Raw genomic sequence first — 22,796 nt, forward strand, 5'->3', positions numbered from 1 at the left:
TATACTTATAGGTCTGAAAGTACTCTAATTTACAATCAGTCTTAGACCCGTTTCTTAGTTGTAAAAAAAATCCCGTGACAGTTTGCTTTTGTTATAAAGACTTTTGACCTGTTATTTGGACAATACATAATTAAAAATACGGTTAGATATTACTCAGGAAACGTAATAGATTTAACTAATTTGATTTAAGTTTTTTGGTAAATTTTTAGCCAGGCACCTGTATCGTTTCTAATACTGTGATTGTAGAAATGACCTACTATGAATTTCTACTATTTGATGTATTTATCCACTGTACCGTGAGTTCGGACTCACTGGAGGCTAAACGTAACCTGGTCCTTTAGCTTTTAGCAATGGGTGCTAGTGCTTCGGAGCCAAGGTTCGGCGGTTGCTTGCCCTCGGGAGACGGCGACAGGGCAGCTTCACCGTCGAATAAATCAAATATTCCATAAGGTCGAATGCCAAAATCACTTGTAGACGACGTGGGTACCGGCCGGGGTGTTGTAAACGGTAGAGCAGTAATTTACACTGCGATCTGCTGTGACTAAGCCTACGACCGGGCTTAGTCTCATCTTTAAACGATTGTTTTGCCTGTTATTTCAAGCAAATTTATGGTCCTATGTCAATTTTAAATTCTTGGTCAACCTTCTTAAGACCATAGGCGGGTGTGCCTTGTTTGCCTCTTTTTTGAATTCTTGATCAGCATGCCTAAGACTCTAGACAGGCACGCCTTTCCAAAAACTATCCTGACAAGTATGTTCCAATAAGAGAGTCATACATACTCCTGCCATTTACCCTTGCCCCAGCCATTTAAAAATTGCCTCTCAATTACTTGGACTATCTGTCTTGGCTTTTCTCTGTCTACAATTACCCAGCCCAGTCTTGACGCAACCTATGCAACCTATTGCCCAAAATACTTGATGACTTCAATTCAATGGGTTTAGAATTACCCCCCTTCATTTTTGAGTCCCTAGAGGTCCCATAGAATAACAATGAAAGGAACATAGCGCTATAGAATAGCATGGAAGGGAACATAAACCCTTAGAATAGCATGGGAGGGAACATAAGCTAAGCAAATAGCACAGGAAGAACATAAGCCAAGCAAATAGCATGAGAAGGAACGTAAACCCTCAAAATAGCATAGGAAGGAACATAAACCCTCAGAATAGCATAGGAAGGAACATAAACCCCCAGAATAGCATAGGAATTCCTAGGGCCTCGATAGAAGTATAAGTTAGCACTCTACCATTATTTGATTCAATTTTTTTTCATTTTTGGTTTAATGGAGTTCTTTATTTTTTTGAAAAACTAATTTTGTGCATAAAAGTAGTTCTGATTTAAAAAACAAACAATTCCAGCAAGCTTGAACAAGCGAAGGTAAATTGCTGTAGCTTACATTACATAAACTTAAAATTAACTTACCTATTTATTATTTGCTATTCTAATGTTCAATTTTTTATAGATTCCATCCACTTTAGGCTTTCTTTTACTGATGACTGCTTCATACAGTTTATCATATTTTTTTTCTGAAATATATGAGGGAATTGCCAAAGTAAAATTAAAAAAAAAATACCCCTTCCCAAATAAAAATCCTTTGCACGGGCCAAGTTAGGTTTCAACTTTAAATCAACTCAGTATTACTTACGACTAATATTTCCAATGTTCGTCTCAGGATCGGAAGAGCCCAAATGCACATCATCATGTAAAATACAGAAATTGTGTAATATACAGCTACCCATAATGATCTTCACTGCCCTATGAATGGATCTCATCCTCAAAAAATGCAGACAAGGAGTGGCGATTTTTTCTGTTTACATACAACCCTTGATCTTCTTTGGGTGCCTCAATTGGTATGTGGCACCCATCTTTTGACCCAATTATATTTGAAATGGCTAGTCCTTCGTCATTCCTGTTTTCAAAGGACGTAGCAATTGTATCAAGACTAGATGCATATGGTCATTTGACACATTTTTCAACTCCATCAATTGTCAGAGCATTTAAAATGGATGACGTAGCCCTCCAAATGCTGGACAAGTTTAGTCCAAATATAGCTGATATTTCATGAAAGTATGTTTGATTAGCAAGATACCACACTGATATCTGACAAACTTCTTCTGCACCTATTGCCTCCCTTCCTCCAGGCCAAATCGGAAGCCTTGGCTGAATAAATTCCACCAACTTTTTGAATGTACTTTTTGTCATTCGGAAGTGACTCCAAAACTCCGAGCTGCTCGTATTGGACAGGACTTTTTCAGCATAGCCATCATTCGGGTGATAAACTGGGGTGTTCTGAACAAGGTTGCTACCAATATGTGTATGGGTAATTGCTGCATCGTGTTCCAACAGTTCAAGCTCTTCATCATCTGAAATATCGAACATTCAATTTATAGACATTATTATAGATCAAAGATGTTGCAAAAAATATTATTTAGTAGTGTTAAAATTTTCTGTTTCTCATATTTCAATCTACTCAACTTGCATATTCCAAGAACATTAGTAAATTATTGAAATATTCCTTAGGTTTAATATTGCCACCATCCAAATGAGGAAAAAGCTTAATATGAACGTAATCCAATCAAATGGCCTGGCGCATTAGCTATATAAAACTTAAGCTCAGAAATTTGAATTTATATAACAAATTTTTTCATTATAAATTTCTTATCTTCTTTTTTTTTATAGGCCCATCTTGCAAATTATTTCTTATCGTTGGTGTACAAAATAGTAAAATAGCCAAATATCAACAGCTATTTACTAGAGCTGCATGGCTATAGTCCACAGTCTAGTCTAGTCTAGTCTATAGTCTAGCATACTCAGGTGTTCATAACCTTTTTGAGGTGTTACCACCTTTGTTGCTTGGACCAGGAGTTTACTCTGAAATTTAAGTGTGTAGGGTGGTGTTAGCATTTCTTCACACCTGAAAACTTCATTTGTCTTTTAGATTAAGTAAAAAGCTTTAAATCCAATAAAAAGATTGCTTACAATTCATAGTGTCAACTCTGACACTGGCCACTTAAATAAGGGGAAAACCTCTTATAGGGCCATTAATTTTCCTTACAAAGATATTAGATCAAAAAGGCACTCCTGAACATTTAATACTTTTGCTTTACAAGAACAATTAAACTAATAAAAATATGTAAAATAAAGTTAGATATGGCTTACATAAATAGTTAGAAAATAAAGCAGCAATACTTGCTTATTTCCTTATCTAAAGAAATAAGAAATATTACGGAATATCACAGGAATTCAGAAGTTGTATAATTACATAAATAGGCACTAAAAGATAAAATGACAACCAGGTCAATATGAAGAAATAATTACTTATTGGTGCAAACTTGATTTTTATGGAGCTTAAAAGGTATCATAAATTAAGGTAATTTCCAGTGGCAGCTTGTGTGGGTGGCCAAGGCCCCTCTACTTTTTTTTTAATTTAAAACATTTTTAAAAGTTACAACTATCTTGGCCCCTTGTTCAACAACCTGAAATACCTCTAATTTCTTTAGATCTGTCCTCCCCACTTTTTGAACCCATGATATGTGTCTGGCATTTTGAAAAAAAGTGCACCCTGTCAAATTTACATTAAGGTTTAACAGCGCCGTACACCTAAACAGGCTAAGTGAGCTTCCTTTAAGAATTTTGACAAATAAGAAAATGTCAAAGTGCAATTGAGGTAAGTTTTTTCTCTTAAATTCTTATTTACTTTGATTGAAGGCTTAGCACAAAAAGAATCTTCTAACCATAGGATAACAAAAATTAAAAGCAATTATTTGATTTGAAGGAAGTCATAAAGCAACAGATGCATAAACTTTTACTTTAAAATGAAGGTAGAATTGTCATTAGTAGGCATGATATTCTTAAACAACAAAAATTGTTGACTAATTCTCTAAACAACTAATTCTTATTATTAAGGCTAACACAAGACGGTATTTGTGTCTTACCTGAAGATTCCAAATCATCCAAAAACATTTCATAGGTATAATCTGAAAAGTCGATATTGCTATTAAACTTGAATATCAAACGCGGGCTTAGTTTGAAGATTTTGCCGTTTTGACAAAGGAGTAGTCAAAAACTGCTTTTCCATCGACTGCTCAAATTCTTGCCTCCAGGGTATTTTTAGCGAATAATGAGTACTACTCGATTTACGACTCGAGTATTCGATGGAAAACACCTTATAGTCGGGGAGCCAAAGTTGAAAATCTGACAAAATAGCAATCTGAGGGGGACAAGTGATTTGAGAGAGGTTTTAGACTAAATCGAACATGCTGATTATGAATATCTCGGGAATATAAGCGCCAAAGGTGCGCTTGGTGGTTTTTTGCAACTAAGTTCGTTGATTATTCTATTTCACTCAGACTAAGTCCAGCTTTCTACTATAATATTGTAGTTGTCTCTTTTATACCTAGCGAAAACATTAGGCGATCGTTAATTCCAAAACATTAGCCAAAACACTAGGCGATCGTTAAACACCAAAAAAAAAAAAAAAAAAAAAATCCTGCACCAAGCACAACAGCTTCATTATAATAAAAAATTTAAAAGCTGCTTTCATAAATGTATTTTTCCCCCCAGAATATGCAAAGCTCGTCATGTCAGTGCCACTAAGGCAGTGTAGAAGTCCAATGCTGTCAATAAAGTCCCGTGGAATAGAAATAGCTAGCTCGTGCACAGGGAAAATTCTGTCAGGAAATTGGAGGAATAGCTCCTTTTTGTTCTCTTTCGTAGCTAACAGCGTAGAGGAGTGTTGCAAAAGTATTACCAGAATATTTGTGTCATTGGCCCAAACAATAACAGAAGAACTTCCATTCCTAAAGCTGGAAGCAACATGGACTGCTACACGCATGTCTGCTTCTTCATGTGTGCTTGCAAGCTCAAGACTAAGAGGAGGCAAAGGTTCCAGGGATCCTTTTCTGTTGGGGGGCAATATCCCAACATGTCGACGATCAGGGAAACATCCAGCAAGTATAATATCAAAGTTCTTACTTTTACTTCCAACATTGCTCCAAAACTCATAAATAAAAGCCACCAAGTTAGCTTTCCAGGAAGAACTTCTAAGAATTGATTGCCAGGAATCACCGAGTTTGATGCTGTCACTATTTGTGGTACTGAACTTCAAACTCAGCTCACCCCTTCGTCTATGGCAGCCACTACTGTCTTTTAAGCACACTGGTGAGCCGGTTGGGTCCTTGATTCCATAAATTCCATCATACCGGTTAGAAACCACATGCAGTTGGCATAGATTTTCTGGGAGCTGAGTAAAAACCTTGCACATCAACCTTCTTGAAAAATCAGACAATGTCTCATCCCTTGACGGAGTCATAGTCCTTAAGAACGGTATAAAGTCCAGAATGAGAGATAGCCTCGAATTGACATCAAACACTGGCAAAGAGCAGGCCTTAGAATCTAGGCAAGACAACCCTTATATAAAGTTTATCAGATCAGATTTCTTTCCTGTTCTTAATCGGAATCCCTCGGATTGCACTTCGAACAATGCCGGGGAATACTGGAGGAGTTCATGCTGAAGTATTTTTTTTTAGCATGTCAGTTGGTGATCCTGGATTTTTACCAACATTCAGCAGAACTTTTTTAACTGCTTCTAGTTCTTCTACAGGGTTAGCAAAAGTACGTTCTATGCCAAGCAAGCCTTTTTTGTAAGAAGTTTGGTTGCTGACAGTCCTTTCTTAGAGCATGGTACTTAGCATTGCACTTGCATCTGGTCAATAGAAGTTCTCGGACACGTTTTATATCACTAACAGTGGGAAGCTGTCCTTTTCCATCGGTTTGGCAGATTTTGCATAATATTTTTTTTTTTTTTGGGGGGGGGGGGGCTATATAGAGCATCTAATTTTTTTCTGGCAAATTATTCCATGCTATCCTGCCAAATAGAGAAGAAATTTAGTACGGTACTAATGGTAACCTTAGAAAAAAAAATTCAAGATTTTCTTCATGATATATAACCGATCCATTTTCCAGTATCTACAGACTATTATAGTCTATAATAGGACGCTATAAGCAGTGGAAGGACCTGGTTAAATAAAATCTTCAAACCAGAAAGTACTTAATGCCCCCCCCCCCCGCCAGCAGTGATAAGAAGTTCAAAATGGAAGAAAAAAGACACTTCTTAGTGCTAAATTTCAATTTTTTCGCCTCTGTAAAGCATACTCATATTCAGTCTTGGTCCCTCAAAAGATGGAAAATGACAATTCTTAATGCTCCATTGTAGAGGCAATGGGCCTTGGAGGCCTGAGTCTCAACCCATTTGAGCCCGCCCTAAATAATAATAATAATGCTCCGTTGAACAATTTTACAACTTTGTGGCATAGTATTGGGCATTGCAGCATAGTATTGGCCAAAAAGAAGGTACCACCAAACCTTCTTCCACCTAGCCTAAAATTTTTTTGTGCCACCTAATAGCACGTCCAGACTATCCGCTTTCTTGAAAAATGGGACGGAAATCTGGAAATGTGGACAGGTCTTCCATCCCCTTTTTCCGTTTTCTGGGCAGGAAGGATCAGAGGGTCCGAAAATGGAAAAATGGGAAGGAAGACTGCAGTGTGGACAGCTTTTCTGGAAAAAATGACAGAAGAAGGAGACGGTTAAACATGATAAGTGATAAATAAAAATAGTTGTCTGATGTGGTTTAAAATAGAAAAAAGGTAAATTGTCTAACTGAGGCTCTAAAATTGTTTTCTATAGGTTTTGGCTCAGAAAAACAGATTTGATAAGGATGGCTGATGAGATTGTATCGATATTTTTTTTAAAACCGCAAAGTCTGGAGGGCTATTTCTTTTTCCGGATTTACATCCAATTATTCCAGAAAGCGGATAGTCTGGATGAGATATAAAGTTAGTGACTTTAAGAGAAATGGTAAATAGTTAGATTATTTACACACAAAAAAGGAAAGAGAAGACAGCCAAGTATTGTCAGTGTACCACCTTTGCTTGAATATGCTTGAAAAAAACCTGTACCACCTAGGCTAGCTCACAAAAGAGCCAAGCATTTCGTAAAACCCTTCCCGTGGACACCCCTATAATTTACTGAATAATAGTAAGAAACAAGTTGCTTTTATCAGGGGGAACTAATCTGCACCTTTACCCTACTTTTAAACCACTTAAGTAAGCCTCAAACTATCCTTTGACCCAAAAACTGGTAAGACTTTTAGCCTATGCATTATAAATTTATATACCAAGGATTCCTGAAAGACGAGGCGAAACAATAAAAAGTGAAATACTGGTAAAAACAAACCTTTGAGGATCAGATAATAGAGTTAATTAGCTTTTTAACCATCAATTTGCACCAGCATGGCAGATGGCAGTAAAGATAACCATAACAAAGCCACGAGAATGATGCAGTGTCATCTACTTAACACTGAACAAGTTAAGTTTTAAATTGTTTACCATAGATGATTGAGTCGAAACTTTGACCTCATATTAAAGTATGAAGCGCACATTGGTGGTCGCAATTCCCGAAATAAATGGAATCAGCATGTTCAAAAACATCGTTTCCAAAAGTCAGAACTCATGTACCAAAATGTTTTTTACAAATCGTTATTTGACGACTTTTTCAACTTTGGCTCCCCGACTACTAATTAGATTAAGCCCCGTCTTAATTGGTGTAACAAGGGTGTTAAGGATTTTACGGCTTAGGAAGCTTATTCACAGATTATGGAGGGTAGATTTCGCCTTGTCTTAATTACAGTGTAAGACGATTAAGAGTGTAACAGCGAGAAATTCAAAAATAAAAAATGTGGGCTAGCAGAAAAGTGTCTTTGACTTTTGCAGCTCTTACTTCTGCAGCTGCGTTATTGCTTTTGCAGGAGGAGGAGGGCCAAGTGACGCAAACTGAAGAGCGTCCCCGAACCCGAAAAAGAAAAATTAGTCTTTGGGCACAACCAAAGGTCAAACCATAGCCAGTATTTCAATTGGTTTGCTGAGGTTGGTACAGACCATGAACTTTATAATCAGTGGGCCCGAATGAAAAAGGAGAAATTTGAAGAGTTGCTGGCCAAAATTGCTGATCATCCCCTCATGAAGAAAAAACATTCAAATTTCAAAAGACCAATTTCTCCTGGGGAAAGGCTGGCATTAGTTTTGAGGTAAATACTTCCAATATTTGCTGATTTTCTTCAGTTTGTAAAGCTAAATCCATCCTTACTAAAATATAGACATGTAGCTCTTGTTTTAACTTCTATTACATCACTGGTTTTTGCCTACATGTTATCCCTGAAATATGAAATTCTGACAAAGGTGTCACAGGAAAAATAGCATAACTTTAAACAGGCCAAGCCTTCAGTCCCATAGTTTTTTTTTATAATCAGCACAAAAAAATACAATAAGAGGGTTCTCGCCATAGAGTTTGACTCTAGTAGCACTAATGCATAGTTGTTTCCCATTAGAAATAGGCTGCTCTACTTTGATGGCAGAAAATGCCTATAATTTTTTCCTAGTTATAAACATAATTAGCAATATAAAAAATGTAGATATTTTTCCCTGGGAAAATTTGTCTTTGGGTACAACCAAAGGTCAAACCATAGTCAGTATTTTAACTGGTTTGCTGAGGTTCATGCAGACCATGAACCTTATAATTAGTGAGCTCAAATGCAAAAGGAGAAATTTGAGGAGTTGTTTGCCAAAATTGCTGATCATTCCCTTATGAAAAAAAAAGATTCAAATTTCAAAAGACCAATTTCTCCTGGGAAAAGGCTGGCATTGGTTTTGAGGTAAATTCTTCCAATATTTAGTGATTTTCTTTATTTTATAAAGCTAAATCCATCCATATTACAATACAGACTTGTAGCTCTTGTATTACCTACTTTTACATCACTGACTCCCTACTTTCAATTGTGATTTAGCCTAAATTTTATCCCTCAAAGAAATTCTAACAAAGGTGCCACAGGAAAAATAGCATAACCTTAACTAAGTCAAGCCTTCACTCCCATAGATTTTTTTTATGCTCAGTATAAAAGTAAAACAATAACGGAGTTCTAGCCCTAGAGTTTGACTCTAGAAGCACTAATGCACAGTTGTTTTCCATTAGAAATAGGCTGCTGTACTTGGATGGTAGAAAATGCCTATATTATATCCCTACTTATAAAGAAAATCAGCAATATCAAAAATATAGATATTTTTGATCAAACCAAAATTTGTGTAAAAGTCAGAAAATATAAATATTGTCTGTAGTTTACTTTGTTTTGAGGGTTGCTGTACCACCTTACATGAAAATAAGGAAACTTTAGGTTTGCACCTTTCTATGCTTGAATTGTTCTCAGCAATTCTGGAACTATATAATCCAAAAAATAGTAATCATTGAGAATCTGTGCATGGACGAATAAAGATTGGGCAGAAAATGGATTATAAGTTTTCAATTTAATGTCAGCAGGGGATTTGTGCTGACAATGCATTAAAGGTACAAAGGAATGATTTACTCTTTAGCTTGTGCTTTTGTATATGTGGCAAGTAATTGCTTTATGTAAGTGACATATTTAAAAGACACTGCCTAAATATTTCAGATTTGTTTGTCTTTTCTACTTTGACACATGTTTAACTTTGATTTTAAGGTCTTTAGTCAACATAACAATCTTAGCTGTAATTCTGCTGGCCTTTTCTAAATCTGCAAAGCTAAGACATTTTGAAAACATCTCAGTTAACCATTTACCTGCAAGTCCAGTGGATATTGTTGTTCATAAGTCAACCCATTGTGATTCTAGTCAGCTTTTTTGGTTGGCAAAACCCATATAATGAGAACAATCTCAGTTGTCCATTCAACTACAAGTCTTTTGGACATAGTTTGTTATAGACTTTTGAAATCATTTTTGGTCTCCAATTGCCTTAAAATGGCTCATAGACCTGAAAGACTGTCTCAACTGATAGACTATAATAATTTTTATTCAACTCTGGAAAAGTTGGCCCCAGCGGTTCATCTCATTGAGACTTTATGTCTTAGTTTTACTCTAATTAGGCTAATTAGGCCTTTCATCACTTCCAGTGTCAATAAAATTTGAAAACCAATAGCTATTGGGAAAACTCATGTTTATTGATCCAGCAATATCAGCTATCTCAATTACAATCTTCACTTTCAGTGAAACATGGTGTAGCAAATCACCAGCTCACAACTTGAGTTTTCTGTTTAATCAATAAATTTAAAGATCTAATACTTCAAGACAATATAAGAAAGGATATAACTTAAAATAAAGGATATAACTTATATGAAAATATAAGAAAAACAGAAGTTTGAAATGAATTATAAGGAGAGATATAACACTAACTTTTTTCTTGCTTCTCATCTTCAGCTGCATTCTTATTTCCTGTCAGGTGGTTGAAATAACCTGACCTGCTTAGTTTTGTTACATTGTGAATAGAAAAGCTCATTATTTACATTTATTTTCAGATACTTAGCAGAGGGTTGCAGTTTTGGGACACTTAGTGCTGCCTTCAGAGTTGGAAAATCAACCTGCAGCACCATCATAAGAGATACTTGCCAGGCTCTAGTAGAAATATTGGAACCAGAGTATCTGAAGTTTCCAACTAAGGATGAATTCAGGACAATAAGCAATGAATTTTACCAGAAATGGAACTTTCCTAATTGTGTTGGAGCTATGGATGGGAAGCATGTCAGGATACAGGCACCTAAAAACAGTGGCTCTGAATACTACAATTATAAAAATTATTTCTCTGTTGTACTATTTGCCATATGTGATGCCAATTATAAATTTACTTATGTTGAGATTGGAGGTTAAGGCAGTGATAGTGACTCTGGAATGTATTCATCTTCTCATATAGGAGCTGCCCTAAATGAAGGTATGATTGATTTGCCTGAGCCAGAGCCATTACCAAATCTAAGAGTTTACCAAATCCTTTTCAATTTGTTGGCGATGAAGCCTTTCCCCTTAAGCCATATTTGGCAAGGCCTTTTGGTGGAAGAACCCTCAATGTAGAGCGACACATTTTCAATTATAGATTATCTCGGGCTCGAAGGGTTATTGAAAACACCTTTGGAATTTTTGTTTCAAAGTGGAGGGTATTTCGCCAGCCCATAAACCTTAAACCCTCAACAGTAACCACAGTAATTAAAGCAGCATGCTGTCTCCACAACTATCTAATACAGTGTGATAGTAGCACAGGAATGCTTCCTTATGTAACTTCAGACTCAGTTGATTCTGGAGATGTGTCTAATGGGAGCTGGAGGAGTGATACATATAACTTAGCAAATTTTACAAATATAAACAGAGGATTGGCTTCGAATCACCCTAGTGAAAATGCAATAAGGATTCGCGACTATTTGTGTAAATACTTTAGCTCATCTGCAGGAAGTGTTTCCTGGCAACACGAACACATTCAACAAGGTTCATTTTAAAAATAAATACAGATTATTATAACATTTAAAAATTTACCTTAGTTTAGCTGTGTTTGTTTTATTATCTATGAGTTCATAGATTATGACGGTATGAAAATAAAAATAAGTTCTATTAATCAAATTCTCCTGTGTAGGGTATGTAAAGTGTACAACAGGGAAAAATGATCAAAGAAAAAAATTTACTATACTATTTTCATGATCCTAGTTAAAACATAAAATGCAAAGTATTTGAACTGTTACTACTTCAGATTTGCTTTTTATCTTTGTCAGAAGTAGGGAAAAGAAATTGTAATACTATATAGAAAAATATGATATCAAATTTAATACATGAAGTAGTTAAAATCGTCAAATAGAATCACATTTTGCAAATAATGTTGCAATAATTTCATTCTTGCTCTAAAGCTTTCATTTCTTCTTCAAAAATAAGGTCATTTATATTTTTTTCAATTAAGATCTGAGACTTTTCATTGAACTGTCTCAATTTTGCTGTAACCAATTGGCACAAGAAAAATGCTCTGTCTCTCTTCTCCTCACTTCCCTTTAAGAGACTCTCTGCCCTTTCCATGATCTGCATAGCAGCTGAAGCAGCACCAATATGAGGCATAGCTTTAAATGTTATCTCGGGTCTTTGCTCATCAATAACTGAAGTCTCCCCACTGATCTTTCTTTTTTGCTCTCGATTTCTGTTCAAATTTGTTATTGGAGTTTTATGGTTAGCATCAATTGGCTTTTTTCTCTTTTCAACTCTTGTTGATGTTTTTTTATTGGGTATGTATTTTCTCTTTTGATTATTTTCTTCATTTTGCTTCTTTGTTCTACCTGACAAAATTGACTCTAAAGTGCTGTCAATTGTGTCTTCATCAAAATCAGCACTTGTATAAACAGTTTCACTAGCACTTCCAGCATCATAGCTGGTATACATGGTTTCTTCAACACTTCCAGCTTCATAGCTGTTGTCAACCACAGAGAAGTCAGTCTCAAAATCTGGAAAACTAGGTAATGCAGTAAAAATTCTTTTCTGTACTCTGTTTCTTTCTGCCATATAGTCTGAAATAAACTCCATAAGTTTGAAGAGGCACCACTTATTTTCTTTGCTGCAACTTCCATCACCACCTTTTCCCTTTTAGGCTTCTCCTCTCTTCCCCAAATTTTCGTTTTAGGGATTCCCATACTCTTTTTGCTTCTTTGGCTGAAAAAGAAAGGTTTTATTTTGGTCCAAAAACTATGGAACTTACTATATCTTTAATAATATTATTGTTAATCAACAGGCACATTTTTACTGTTACAATCTTACTTGATTTTGATCAGATCTTTGTTTTTACATAATCAAAGTGCTAAGATCTGTTTCTGAATGCTTTTCTTACCCTAAGTTCCCACACTTTGGAATTGGTGTTAAACCTTCTCTGTTACTTTTTAATTTATAACACATTATTGGGATATGCTTTAGTAAGAGATAGACAGCATTAACAATGGATAATTTTAATGAGTGGAGAAACAATTTCCTTGGAAAACTTCTTTCAAACAGTCCAGTTGACCTTCTTTCAAAAGAAGGGCAACATGTAAATCAATTTAATCTAGCAAAAATTAAACAGGTTAATAATAATAAAAAGATAATACAGTCTTTGTAACAGAGAATCACAATTTAGTAAAAAAAAGGCTGAAAATAAAATTCAAAATTAGTAAAATTCTTTACTCAACAAGCTGTAAAAAGACTGTCGTGTGGGAAAAAGAGGTATTTACTTTTTTAGCATATTAATTATGTAGGGGAATAGGTCTTCTGTATCCTATGAAAATTGTATTGATATGAAAATATAAGTTTTGTATAATAAGGGAGGACAGATTGTAGAACCAGGGAGGAGAGATTGTAGAATGGCAGGCCAATTCACTAGGTAAAAGTTAATTCACTCAGGGGTTTTACAGGACAGTGTTGGAAAAACAAATCTTTCTTCTCCTTTCCTTGAGAGTAGCCATAATGGCTCTCTGAAGAAGGGAGATATAAGAGGCTATACACTTTTTGAGAAGTTAATTCACAGGCACCTTTTTGGACTGCCTCTATTCAGTCTAATGATTCCTTGGATAGAATTCCCTGGAAGATTGAGTCATAACAGCCTTGTAGGGTAAGCCAAAGTTGCAAGATCATGTATAAACTTTGCAGTACAACAATAGACCAATTCAGGGGCTTGCCTGTCACCTTTTTTCAAAAACTAGCAAAGATTAAACAGGTTAATAATAATAAAAATATTATATAGTCTGTTACAAAATAAACAGAATTTAGAAAAAAAGGACTAAAAGGGAAGAGAGATTGTAGGGGGAGGAGTGAATTCAATTGGTAAAAGTGAATTTGCCCAGGGGTTATAGAGGGTGGTAAATAAAATACAAGTAGGACAAAATCCTTTTAATAGACAGTGATGATGATAACAGTGATATAAATTCACAAGAAACCTCTATTACTCTACTACCTCTATTAAATCTAACGATTTCTTGGAGAAAACTCCCAGGAAAATAAGCATGTCAGCCTTGCAGGGTAATCCAAAGTGCCAAAGATCATGCATGCACTTTCAAAGGCAAATTCAATGGCTTGCTTGTCATCTGTGTTTGCTTCTAAAATTCTGATTTAAATTTTGAAAGCTGTTCTACCAGTCAGAAGAAATTTCCAAGGATAAATCTCACTGAATCTATCAAATTTATTTCAGAATAGCTTCTTGTTGTGTTGGTGTGAAATAGCTGATATGGGAAATATATTAAAGATCTTTTTGTGTTATAAAAGATAAACCTTTAGAAATAGACTTACAGCTCAATTGAGGCACAAGGAAAGTATTTTGAGCCTCATATCTAAGTTATATCTTGATTTATAAGGTTGTAAAGAATTGAAAATCATGCATTTCTTAAATTTAGGAAAAGATCCTTAATATGGCTTAAAATCAGGTGCATCATTTAGGGGGCAGGGGAGACAGCCCCCCCCCTCATTTTGAAAAAAATATATATTTTGTGCCCCTTGATTATCTGGATATGGACCTCTCTTGCCCTCACCCCAAATAAAAATGCTGGAGATTTGCCCTTCCTTAAGATAGGCCTACTGCAATAAAAAGAGAAATTACATTTTCAAACATTACAGACAATAAAAATGAGACTGGAAACTAAAATTGATATACAAAATTTTTTTCAAAGTTTAGATAGCCCTAAAATTAAGGAAAGGGTAGAGACAGCAGTAAATATCTACCAAATCATATTATTGATCTACGCATAAAGTGATATACCACTTGATGCCTTTTTTTATGCTGATTACAAATATAATAATCATTTCTATTGGAAAAAAATTTCAGCCCCCCCTCCTATATATGCCAATTCAGGGTATATATTTTTTGTTTCCTAGCCTTATTATTTTTCTTTGACCATCCATCAGTTTGAATAGCTAATAAAGAAATAATTGCTCAATAACAAATTATTTATCCTAGTGCATTGCTTCATTAGGCTAATAGCCTAGGCTATATTTCAAATCCTGTTTTGGGAAAATTCAGTGAGCCTTATCAAAACAAATAGCCAGGAGCATACTATAAGTATACACATTTAGATTAGTTCTAGGTATAGAAAATTTAAAAATAGATTTATGTAGGTTGACTAGGATGATGGAATAAACTTTGAGGGCTTACCTGTCATACTGCCAGGATTAGCTTGAGCCATTGCTGATCCCACATGACACCAGGTTCTCTTCACAACCTCTCTATTGCAGTATAATGACTCTGATTTTACATACAAATGCCTGTTTGAATGTACTAAATTAATGAACATTTCCCAGTAAGAAAATGATTTTCCATTCCGTGCCATTTTTTAAATTTCTCTGATTATTCAATGCAGATGAATAAGAAAAATAGAAACGTGTTCTATTATAGTCTTTTTAGCGCAATTCTGCTTTGATACGCTATTGCTCAAATATAACAGATCCTTATTACCACTATCTGCCAATTAAGACAAGCCAATACACCAATTAAGACGGGGCTTTAGATGAGTGAAAAAAACAGGCCTATTATATGATTATTAACTTTGTTAAGGCAAGGCCTTTTTTATTCAACCCGAATTACAAAAACAAAACCATGAAGACAAATGCTTGGGAGTCGTTTTCCAAGTATTAAAGAAAAGAAAAAGGCAGAGTGGATTTAGGTAAGCATGGCAGGTTAAAGTATGCCTTGGCCAGCAATTTTTTCCCCATTTGTGTGATTAATCTGAATTAAATATTATTAAAGGTGACCAAGACAATGTATTATGTATAGACTAGTCAAAAAATAGGATGCAACATTGCCTTTTAGGCACACTTTCTTTGTTATTATTTCAGACATTAGAAAGTGACTGAATTTTCTATAGCCAAGTGATTAAAACCCCTTGGAAGTAGCTCAAATGCTAAATTGGAAGAATAGCAGCTCTCCAAAAGGAGCTATGCTACAGATCAAATAATGGGTAGAACCACAAGATAATTTATTATTATGGCTAGGCTATATAGCCTAGCTGTATGCTTCAATCAGGGAAAAGAGAGATGCTTTGTCAAGGTAACAACTGTAATGGTGATAAGGAGCATAAAACAAGGAATTAACAGTAAATATATACCAAATCATATTATTGAGTAAGGAATAAAGTGAATATACTATTCAATGCCTTTTTTTATGCTGATTATGAATATAACAATCATTTCTATCGGAAATGAATTTCAGCCCCCCTCCCCTATATATGCCAATTTAGGGTATATATTTCTACATTAGGGGGGTGGGGGTAAAGTTTAAACTTACCTCCCATTTACATCACAAACAAAATTTATTTTATGTTAGTTTATCTGTAGCCTAGTGCTATATATGGGAGGTATATAGCCTAGGGCTTTATATGGGATTGTGAGGGGGGGGGGGGGATTGTTGTAAAAATAATTTTATCCATGAAATTAGCGTTCTCTTTTCTTTCTAGCATATTTCTTTCTTTAGAGCTGCAATTTTATTACCCTAGCTAAATATTTGTTGAAATTGTCTAAAGTTCACCATAGAAAAATTGACTTGATAAACTTCATTTACTTTGTCAAGGTTAATTAGATACGCTATGCATAAGAAAAATGAAAACTTCAGACATTTAAGTTTGCCCTGATTACTGAGTTTCCTTCACCTGGATCAAGCGCTCTCTTTGAAGTATAAAAGAAAGTGTGTCCACAGGAAGATTGATTAGGATTTGTTGTCCTAATTTCTTAAAAATGTTAGGTAAAATTGTTCAAAGATTCCCATGGAGCTCAAGTATTATAATAATAAAAAAGTTACTAGTCCCTTCCTCGCCACTGAGGCCAGATATAGCCCCAGGCTATATGCAAGACTTCCATATTTTTTATAGTTAAATTAATTTTTTGCTTATATCTCATCTAGTCTGATCATAATACCAAATAAGGCTAATATGACAAATGTATTAAATCAGCTTAGTGTTTTGCCATCACAGGGCAAGGGCTGATTTGGATTAACAATAATAGAAATAGTATATTTGGAATCAGCATTAAATGACACCTGACACAACAACTTCTCAGGCTGTTGGGCAATTTCTAAACATGATATTTCAACAGCTCATATGGCTTAATTGAGGAGACACAGATATGGTTTTTGACCTTAACTCATCTCCTCTAGCCCTCTAAATTTCCCATGAAGCTGAAAAACTAAAAGGGATGTTAAATTTGGTGTATATGCTAGTTCCAATGCTGATTACAGTCTTGCCAAATCCTTTGGTCTGAATGCTCAGAAATCATTTTCCTTTGCAATATTTTGACAAATCAATATTTACAAATAAATGTAAAAACAATATTTACTAGTTCTCAAAACAATATTTTACTTGATGATATGCATAAAAATAAATGTATGGGTGGTTTCTATAGCTGTAAAAATATGTCTGAATGTAAGTTTTGTTTTTATATTAAGCTCCTTTTCAAAGGCAATGATGTTCAGTGGCTATAAATTTTCTTTATTTTTGCTTTGCCTTCTGTTTGTTTCTTTTTTACCAATTTGGATTATTTGTTCCAAGAGGACAAAAATCTTAGTACTAAGCTAGAAATGCTTTTTCTCTCACAATGCTAGCCCATTAATTAAAAAACGAATTAAAGAGTTTGGATTTTGGGATGTAAAGCTTTAGTTCCTGATATTTGTAGATGTTGACTTGCAAAGGCGGTGGACTTCCATCAGGGAAAAATTTGGCAGGATGCAAAAAAAATAACCCTGCCAAGTGGCTCTTCAGCACCAACCTTGAAAAAACAAGATCTGAGCTGTTAATAGATCAGACCCAAGTGAAAAGAAATAAAAATTTTTAGTAGAATTAAAGGTTAAATTTAATATACCCACACCAATTACTTTATATCATTCAAGAGCTAAAACATTCATTTTGCATCATATTAACAACATCTTCAATTTGAAATAGATATTTCAATGAATTAATAACTATAAGATCTGCTAATGACATAAAATACAATAAACAATGAAGTAAAAATGAAAACAAAATAAGCTAGATATATCTACCCCTGAAAGTGCCCCTGGGGTTTGTTTTTAGTGTAGGCGCTTGTTTGTTATTCTTAGGAGAAACTTAAAACTATTTGTAAAATGTTAGCTTACTGTGTATTGATTCAGGACATTCACTCTCCAATCATAGGGTTTTAAGGTATTTATTCCTTCAAGACAATTATTTTATTAATCCCTGACTATGAATCAAAACTAACTTGTTATGTATCTTTGTACAGTTGGAGGTGAGGAGGGCATTTGATATCAGTTAGACAACCATACTTAGCACTGTAAAAATATATGATTGAACTTCCTTGTATGGCTGTGATATTGCAAGGTGCTTTATCTCCAACTTCATATTAAATTGTATCTATGAAACAGTTATTCTTATAGAGGTTATTTACAGCAATGTGTTGCCCTTGCTTATTTGGCTACTTGTATCATTGTGAACTGAAGTAAAATTTATGGATCTTTTAAACAATATTGAAAAAAATACTTTGGAATATTAATTTGATGCTGTGTTGGGGTACAAGGGCACATGTGGTATTGAAGATGTGTTGCGTTTTTCTTAACAAGCTTTGGCCCTTAAAAGTGATACAAAACTCTCATAACCCTTCCAAAAGTTTTTATATGATGGAAAACATATGAAACATGACTGTTTCATATGAAAACAATCATGTTTTTTTTCTATGTGGTGGAAAAATTCCATAGAAGGCTTAATGACTCTTTGCTGAGAAGATTTTTTTTTGCATTTAATACTACTAATTGTAACTAATTGTAATTTCAGAATTAACAATTATTATTACATAGGACTTGCATAAATCATTTGGGAAATTAATGTAATTTGATTTTGACACTTAAGTTGCAAAAGGCCTGGTAGCATAAATATTCTGTATTGAATTTTAAAATACAAAAATAAGGCAAATTTCAACCCAAATTTCAACTCATATAATTCTGAAAGTTTGTAATATCTAGATTCACTTTTAGTTTAGCCTTGTAAATTAGATCTGTTGCTTAAATTTTGTCAAACATAAGTAAAAATTTCTAATTTTATAAATAAATAAACTGTCAAAGCAACAAAATTTATTCAAAACAGCTTTTTTTTCCAAGAGAATCTAGTCAAAGAAGTTTTTTCATTGATTTTTGTTTTTAGGTAACTGCGTATCTTCTTTACCTGTTGTGGGAGTCAATGAGATAGATGTAACTAACTTGGAGACAAATTATACAGAGGAAATTTGTGCAGATGAATTCGTTGAAGAGGATCTGAGCAGAATTTCACATAGTGCCACTCCTTCTGCTGATGAATTGATTCTAACTCCTTCTGGTGATGAATTAATTCAAACTCCTGGGATTTCTGTTGGTGTGTTTTGTTTTCTATTTGATACTAATCATATTGAAATAAATATGAGGTATTCACATATATAGATATACATTATAGATTTATTACCAGGCCAAGCTGTATGGAAATATAAAATATTACAACTAAAGACATTATTTTTTTAAGTGCTTGTAAAATGACAGAAGCTCTAAAAAAATTCTGGTCTCCAAAGAATAAACTGAAATTAATGTTCCATGTTTTCATCTAGCACAATTAAAATATTCCTGCTCTAATGAATATAATACTCTGAAAAGAGTATTAAATAGTAAAATTGAATGGGCTCAGAAAACATTACAACAAATTATCTACAGAGGTTCCCTCTTCCTTAACTCTTTTAATATTTTTGTTAGAAGACTTTGACAAGGACTGGAGAAAAATGTTTTCCCTCTTTACCCTAACTCCCAATTTTGAGTATACCCCTCCCCCCAAAAAAACAATTTCTTTATGTTTCACCTCTATACCTGTAGCCTATGTGTGGCCAAATGGCTAAAGTAACCTATTCATGTACTTAATTTCTTGCTTCTCAATTAACTTTCTGACTGTAGGTAATTTCTGTAATCGGAAGTACTTCGTTTAACCTCCAGAGATTACGAAAACATATATTCTCTTGCAGGGATCCCAAAACAAACTAATTCAGCTTTTTCAATATAATCTTGAGAAGATATCACTCTTTGCAGATACTTGTCTAATTAGTTTTTAATTAATGGGTGGTGGATTAATACGTATAAATGACAATTCAATTCTACCATTGACAACAATATGATAATTTGAATTGATTAATTTGGAAAAAAATATGCTTTTTCAAAAAAGCCCTACTATGTCAGCATTTTCCAAGTATAATTTGAGATTTTGTACTCTTATTTAGATTTTGACCAGATTTTATTAAGAATGTTGAGATGTGTTGACTCTTTCAGAAAGTCCTCATATATCGAGTACCCCTGTGAATCTCCGAAAATCTCCAGCTATTTCAAAGAAGAGAAGGGCCAATGAAGAGAGATTTGAGGCATCAACAACTCAAGAGTCTATTGCTACCTATTTAAAGGAGAAGCTTGCAAGGAAGAGCACAAGGCCAGATATATTTGATAAAGATGAACTGTTTTTATTGTCACTCCAGCCCCATTTTGCTAGAGTTCCAAAAGAAAAAAAAAGCAAGATGCCAGATTCAAATATTACAAACAATATTAGAATTCACTGATGAATAATGAAATTGATTTTTAGCTGTTTATGATTGTTTTGCATTGTTTTTTATTTTTCTGACTTTTTAATACAATATATAGTTCATAACGGTTGCTTTAATCTTGAATGAATAGCTATTCCCGATGCAATGAAGGCAGCTTTGCTATTCCGTAATTCTTAATTCCTGTTTTTCAAAACTAAAAAAATGACCAGAAAAGGCTCTTTTAGCCATAAGACAAAGTCCCCTAAGGTCAACACTGGTTTGTACAGGCTTTTTTTATTTTCATAGTGATGTCCTCAACTAGCATAAAGAAAAAAAAATGTCAGTAGCATTGGCTCTAACTTGATACACACAGTTAAAGAAACTCTATTAAAAAAAAATAAAGAAACAAATTTCCAACAAACACTATGTAATTAATATTTAATCAAACACTATAAACCATCAGTGATTAGAAGGAGCCACGAAGTGCTTTCTCTTGCTGCCATGGGACTGAACCAGCATCAGACAAGAAATATTCCATGAGTTTATTTCTCTGGTCCTGGTTATGTCTTGAAGAGTTGTTGCTTCCCACTCTTGTCATTTCAGAAAGTCCTCCTGATACGTGTGGATCTCTAGGATAATGCGATTCTGGGGTCTCTTGAGGAATTCCTCTTGATGAAACTATAAAATTATGAAGACACACTGAAGCTATTATAATTTGCTTAACCTTTTCAGGTTGACTAATAATTTCTGTTCTAAAAATTCTAAATCGCTGGATAAGAATACCAAAAGTATTTTCAATCAGTATTCGGGCAGAGGATATTCTGTAATTGAATATTTTTTTACCTTCAGTCAATCTATTTCCAGGAAATGGTCTCCTTATATGTTCACTAAGGGGAAAAGCTTCATCTGCTACATCTGTCTTGTGTCCCAGGTAAAGGTACTGAAGATGGTAGGTGAGTATTCCCATTTTGCAGACCTTTTCCAAAATCAGACCTTAAAAAACTCCTCCATCACTTTCACTACCATAAGCACCAACATCCACAGAATTAAACTTGTAATTAGCATCTCATGAAGCCAACAAAACTAAACTTAAATAACGTTTATAATTCTAATACTCTAAGCCCGAATTATTAGGACACTGAATCCTTCCATGCTTACCATCTAAAGCTCCTATACAATGAGGCAAAGAGGCTTTTAATTTAAAAGAATTTGATATTTCAAGAAACTTCTCTGATTGAGGTTCTTGTAAATATAAGGGGCACAGAACTTCTATCTGTGCAGATAACGTATCTTTGATGATTCCAAAAGCAGTTGATATTCCCACTCGAAATTCATAGTGTAAGGTTGTCATTGACATTCCAGTTGCTAAATGGCGCAATGTCAAGGCCAATTTTAGCTCTGGGGTAATTGCTTTTCTAAATTTGGAATCTTGTTTATTGATTAAATGTCCAACTAGATTTAGAAGCTGCAAAAACTCAGCTTTTGTGAATCTTATAAAATTGTGAAATTTTTCATTACTGTCTGTTTTTAGTAAGTCCTTGAGCATTGATACATGCTCCTTTGTAGCTCTCTCATTTTCTTTTAAGATTGGACGTACCCACATCCTTTTTTCCTGAAAGATGCAATTTCATTAAAAGATAAAATAGAATGATATATACAGGCTAGATATTTTTATATACAAAAACAGATTAAAACGCAATTTTTTTTTTAATTGGAATATTTTCTTGGTGACTTTATTTTAAATTAGATTTAGCAGCTCTGGGAACTCTAATGATTTAGCAGCAGCATAAATCCTGCTTTTCTAAATCTGAAAAAAGGGAGAAATTATGCAGCCATGATACACAACCTTTACAATCCTTTCATTTAGCTTTAAGTAGGAGAGCCACTATCCTTTCTTCCTTGAATTTGAAAGGAGTGCAGTGCTTTTCTTACTTCACACTAAAATATCGTTCATGTAAGCTATGAAATGAATTTTCTCTTCATATTTTACACAGTTGCATTTGTTTGTCTGGTCAGGTATTAGGTTCAATGCCCATGATCTCAGGAGCTCCCAAATGCCAAGACAATGCATTACCTTACATGGCCCTTGAGTTGTTTTACATCATTAAGGTCACCTCACAATACATTCTCAAGTAAGTTAGGTCCCTTGGAATTCTCACCAACTGGTGGAGTCTCAGCTAATAGCTTGACAATTACAAGGTGCCTACTTTTAATATTAATCTACTTCTACTATTAAATAAATTAAGAACATCACATATAATATTAGTTTTTATCACCCTACTGAATAGACCATGTTTAGACAAAATACAGTTTGATCAAAAACTTTTCACTAAGATTAAACACTGAGGGCTTTATCCTATCTGTTAAATATAAATTCCTAAGAATTTTGAGGTGAGAATTTTGTTTGTTATTCTGTTAA

General features: G+C 34.3%; 2 protein-coding genes across 3 annotated transcripts; both read left to right on the forward strand.

Moving 5' to 3' along the window:
• The first annotated feature begins 7,683 nt into the window (after nucleotides 1-7,683).
• Nucleotides 7,684-11,335, forward strand: LOC148938476 (uncharacterized). Of its 2 annotated transcripts, none has more exons than XM_089107762.1 (2): nucleotides 7,684-8,083; nucleotides 10,375-11,335. In XM_089107762.1, exons 1-2 carry the CDS (start codon nucleotides 7,962-7,964, stop codon nucleotides 10,721-10,723), a joined length of 471 nt encoding a protein of 156 aa, XP_088963888.1. In that variant the 5' UTR covers nucleotides 7,684-7,961; the 3' UTR covers nucleotides 10,724-11,335. The 2 variants fall into 2 exon arrangements, with proteins under 2 accessions (XP_088963888.1, XP_088963889.1); XM_089107763.1 differs by lacking the exon at nucleotides 7,684-8,083 and adding an exon at nucleotides 8,632-8,707.
• A 5,857-nt stretch (nucleotides 11,336-17,192) lies between these two features.
• LOC148938477 (uncharacterized) lies at nucleotides 17,193-20,515 on the forward strand. Its single transcript, XM_089107764.1, has 3 exons — nucleotides 17,193-17,247; nucleotides 18,994-19,200; nucleotides 20,133-20,515. The coding sequence occupies exons 1-3, from the start codon at nucleotides 17,193-17,195 to the stop codon at nucleotides 20,411-20,413; spliced, it is 543 nt and encodes a 180-aa protein (XP_088963890.1). The 3' UTR covers nucleotides 20,414-20,515.
• Nucleotides 20,516-22,796: the final 2,281 nt, after the last annotated feature.

The sequence above is a fragment of the Artemia sp. Qi Xiang Cuo genome, unplaced genomic scaffold (assembly GCF_049724085.1).
Source record: "Artemia sp. Qi Xiang Cuo unplaced genomic scaffold, ASM4972408v1 HiC_scaffold_3224, whole genome shotgun sequence".
In the NCBI taxonomy this organism is placed as follows: domain Eukaryota; kingdom Metazoa; phylum Arthropoda; class Branchiopoda; order Anostraca; family Artemiidae; genus Artemia; species Artemia sp. Qi Xiang Cuo.

What these genes read in the sequence shown, in the direction of transcription:
- LOC148938476 (XM_089107762.1), top strand. Translation starts at nt 7,962, where the DNA reads ATGAAAAAGGAGAAATTTGAAGAGTTGCTGGCCAAAATTGCTGATCAT. An exon ending in AGGCTGGCATTAGTTTTGAG is followed by an intron (nt 8,084 to 10,374) that starts GTAAATACTTCC and finishes ATTTATTTTCAG; the next exon opens with ATACTTAGCAGAGGGTTGCA.
- LOC148938477 (XM_089107764.1), top strand. Translation starts at nt 17,193, where the DNA reads ATGCATAAAAATAAATGTATGGGTGGTTTCTATAGCTGTAAAAATATG. An exon ending in CTGTAAAAATATGTCTGAAT is followed by an intron (nt 17,248 to 18,993) that starts GTAAGTTTTGTT and finishes TTTTGTTTTTAG; the next exon opens with GTAACTGCGTATCTTCTTTA. An exon ending in AACTCCTGGGATTTCTGTTG is followed by an intron (nt 19,201 to 20,132) that starts GTGTGTTTTGTT and finishes TGACTCTTTCAG; the next exon opens with AAAGTCCTCATATATCGAGT.